The sequence below is a fragment of the Cyprinodon variegatus genome, unplaced genomic scaffold, assembly GCF_000732505.1.
Source record: "Cyprinodon variegatus isolate N-32 unplaced genomic scaffold, C_variegatus-1.0 Scaffold1380, whole genome shotgun sequence".
Lineage (NCBI taxonomy): Eukaryota > Metazoa > Chordata > Actinopteri > Cyprinodontiformes > Cyprinodontidae > Cyprinodon > Cyprinodon variegatus.
This window is the reverse complement of record NW_015151833.1, coordinates 21,067-24,935: the sequence shown is the minus strand read 5'-3', so window position 1 is coordinate 24,935 and position 3,869 is coordinate 21,067. Positions and strand designations below refer to the sequence as shown.

At 43.3% G+C, this 3,869-nt stretch overlaps 1 protein-coding gene across 2 annotated transcripts in view; it reads left to right on the top strand.

The window, feature by feature from the left end:
• Positions 1-3,869, top strand: part of LOC107103127 (drebrin-like protein B) — a 21,014-nt gene that overhangs the window by 8,386 nt on the left and 8,759 nt on the right. For both annotated transcript variants that reach the window (XM_015402662.1, XM_015402661.1), the window contains exons 10-11: positions 1,073-1,184; positions 3,222-3,413. In XM_015402662.1, the coding sequence (XP_015258148.1) occupies positions 1,073-1,184; positions 3,222-3,413 (304 nt within the window). The remainder of the gene's footprint in view (positions 1-1,072; positions 1,185-3,221; positions 3,414-3,869) is intronic.

Here is a 3,869-nt window from a genome sequence, read left to right as displayed (position 1 = left end):
AGAGAGAGCAGAACGTTAGAGATTGAACTAACTTAGACTTAAACGGAAAAAAATTGTACTTACTTACCCATCATGGAGGAAAAAAAAGTTTGGTGACTCATTAAAGAGCAGGTATAGGAGATGCTAGTAGAACTAACCTTGAATCCTGTTGTGCAATTGTAGAAGATATGATTATATTAAATAACTAGAACTGGAAGATATTGCTAATTGGTCATTCAAATGGAGGGTAAAACCAATAAATTATTATTATTAGGATTATTACTGTCATCTGCTTACACCAGGGTCCTTGGTCCTTTACATGAAGGTTGGACTCCTAAAGGCTCTTAGACTATGGTTATCATTTGATCTTCAACATTGTTAACATCAGGATAGAATAAGTGGATGTGATGGAGGAGTATAAATACATTGATGTTCATCTAGACTGGACTGTAGACACAATTGTGAAGCTAAGAGGGGAATGAGTCCCCAGCTTATGACGGGCGCTGCCACTTGAATTCCTAGCGAGCGAGCGGAGCAGGCGCCATCCGACGCCGAGCAGCAACAGCGTCCAAAGGGGAAATCCAAAGCTGGAGCCAGAAGTCAGGTCCAGGTTCTGGAGCCGGTAGAATCCAGGAATCAATTCCAAAACAGATGAGGAAAACAGATCAGACAGGGGCAAGGCAAAACTCTGGATCTACAGGGCAGAAACAGGTCACATCCATGAAAACAGAACAGACTTCAGAAAGCTAGAGTTAGTCTCACCAAAACGCTTGAATAACCTGGCACTGATGGAAGGCAAGCACAAGACATGAATCGCAGAGGAACCAGGAGGAAAAGATCGGCGTTAATCAGCCGAACAACCAATTAGACAGTGGAGCAAGGAGCAAAGGGAAAAAACAAACCATCAGTGCCAAGATCATGACGGCTTTGGTCCTTCAGCTCCAAATATTTTAATCTGGTTCAACCATAACCATTATCTAACTATAGATGTACCCTCCTTTAGATTACACTGGTTCCCAATGCACCTAAATAGTCATTTCCTGGTCTGTCAGACTTTCATGTAATTGCTGTTTTTTTTTTATTTCATTCCCAGGAGGCAAAGTCATTGATTTCTCAGAGATCGTTTAATCCCAGAGACATATTCAAACAGAAGGAGCAGAGCTTTGAAGTCAATAACAAAACACCTCCTGCTGCATCCCGACCTGGTAGGAGCACAACTAACTGTTACTAAACTATGGTGTCACATTTATTTCAAAATGCCTACCAGCAAAATAAACATACTCGCATGTATGTTGAACTACTTCTGCGCATGGTTTATCTACCGCCGTACAACTAAATCACACGTGCGAAAAACTGCTGCTCTGAGAGGAGCCCCACAAGCGCCTGGGATCGTGCTGAGGACGTACAGTTTCCTATCCAGCAGCCAAGCTCAAGGACGGCTGCGCTCCAGAAGTGTCTCTGCCCTTGAACTGATTCTCTCCCAAAGTAAAGGTAAATGTGTTTTGACAAGTTAGGTGGAAATCAACCGTTTTCTGTAACCCTCCTCCTGATTGGTCCTTGCAGACACGATCACACGGGAAGTAGTGTCAAGAAGCCTTCCTGACACTACTTCCTGTGTGATCGTGTCTGCAAGGACCAATCAAGACGAGGCTTACAGAAGAGGTTTCCCTCCGCCCAACATGTCAAAACACATTTTCGTGCAGGAAGAAAATCGGTCCAAGGGCAGAGATGCTGTTGAGAGTGCAGCCATCCTCGATTGTGAGCGCTGGATAGAAAATCCTGCCCGCGGTGAGATCTCACACACGATCCTGTTGGGAAATATTGCCACAATGGAGCCAAATCAATTTGATGAACCGCATCAATCCCTCCTTTTACACAAGGTGAACAAAAGAATGGTTCTGGAAAGTTCTGAAAATCTCCAGCTCTGGCACAGCCAGCTCACGCATGGTCCAATCAGCTGACAAGAAGGCTGGAATCCCAGCAGGAAATACCCCTACATCATTCAGGGTTTAAATCTAAGCGGCGAGAAATGAAATCAGTCTCTTTCCCTGAGTTACGCCGTCCGTGAGGAGAGTCACATTTCACGTGAAATGCTAAAGAAAGCTAACTGGAAATAGCTTTCTTTTTCCTGCGTCAAAAGTCACAGATCGCATTGACCCATCGTGCATAGCGCCCGCTGAACTGGGTGAGACGGGGATCTCCGAAGATGAACGCTACGTGGATTTTCCCGTCTTTGTGAGGACCTCCATACCAATCACGGCCTATCTGCAGAGGGACGCCTTTGCTTTCGATAGCCGGAAGTAGCCTTCCTCGATTTTTAAAAGCCCATCAAGTTCCTCCGCTAGCATCAGACTGATCTAAAATTCTTCCGAGAACGGATCCCAGTGAGACAGACCCGCACCGAGCTGAGGCCGAACCGCAGCTCCCTTCCCCGGACTGCAACACGTCTCAAAGTAACACCCATCCACTTTCCATTTGAGGCTTTAATGAGGTGCTGCGCTTGAGTGAGAGACGGGCAGAAAGAGGGAAATCTCGACTTAATCTATGCTGGTTATAAGAACTCTGGTTTAATGGCTCAAATAGGTGTGATGTAAATAGTCACTTATTCTACCTCATGTTTATTTTCTAATAGCGTGTAGTGCTTTGCATAGATGTTAGATTTCTGTAATCCTGAATGATTATAATAAGACGTCATTGTTTAACTTGCAGTTGGATGCTATTCATATACAAATGGTTTATCACTCAGGCCAGATCCACCCTCTTTTTGTAATAGGTTGAATAGACAGAGATAAATATTTCTTCGATTATTAATTAACAGCTCTGCTGATAACCTAGCCTAGGTCAATAAATTGGTGGAAATACCTGGATTTTAACAGCCGATCCAGGAACCATCCAGAGGTGAAAAGCACCAACTCTGGTAAGTAAGCAAATTAGAGCTACAATTATTTAATTAAAAACACTAAATTGATTTCACTTCCAATTTTGAATAAGTTAAATAATTAACTACAACTCTAGTTAATAAGTTATATATTATCTGCAGGATATCCTTTTGCACAACAATCCCGCGTTGATTTCTCGCGCATATGTAATTTTGTTGTGCAGTGGTAGATAAACCATGCGCAGTAGTAGTTTAAGTTACATGCGAGTGTTTATTTTGCTCGTAGGTGTTTTGCAATAAATGTGACACCATACTAAACACCCGCAGCACAATGAGGGGTTGATATTATTGTTTCTATCCTCAGGGAAGCTGCAAAGCACATGGCTGAAATCCTTTGAGACTCAAACTCAGGTGGAGCCTCAGAGTCCCACTCCAGAGCAAAAGTCTCTTTCACTGAATTCCTTTTCTTCCGGCACATCTGACCTGTCTGCGTTTCCTGCTGCGGTTGTCTCCCCCACACCCCCACAGACCACAGGCCTAGATGAGCAACCTGAAGGTTAGATGCACCTCATGATCAGCTCATTCAGCTTTAAGTCATGTTATCAACTTATTATTATAAGGTTGTTTATATAGAGGACTCAAAATAACTATCAATCAAATATCCCTTACAACTTTTATTCACTCAAAATCAAACAACACAGCCTACCTCTTTGTGTTGGTGGAATTATATCATTATCGCAGGTCAAGCTATGAAGATGTGGAGCTGTCAGTCGGCTAAGAAGCTGAATGATTGCTAGAACAGAAGGAGAGGTCAGCCTCTTCTGTTCTTCCATCATCCATCCATCATCCATCCATCATCCATCATCCATCCATCCATCCATCATCCATCCATTCATCCATCCATCCATCATCCATCCATCATCCATCAATCATCCATCCATCCATCCATCCATCATCCATCATCCATCCATCATCCATCCATCATCCATCATCCATCCATCATCCATCATCC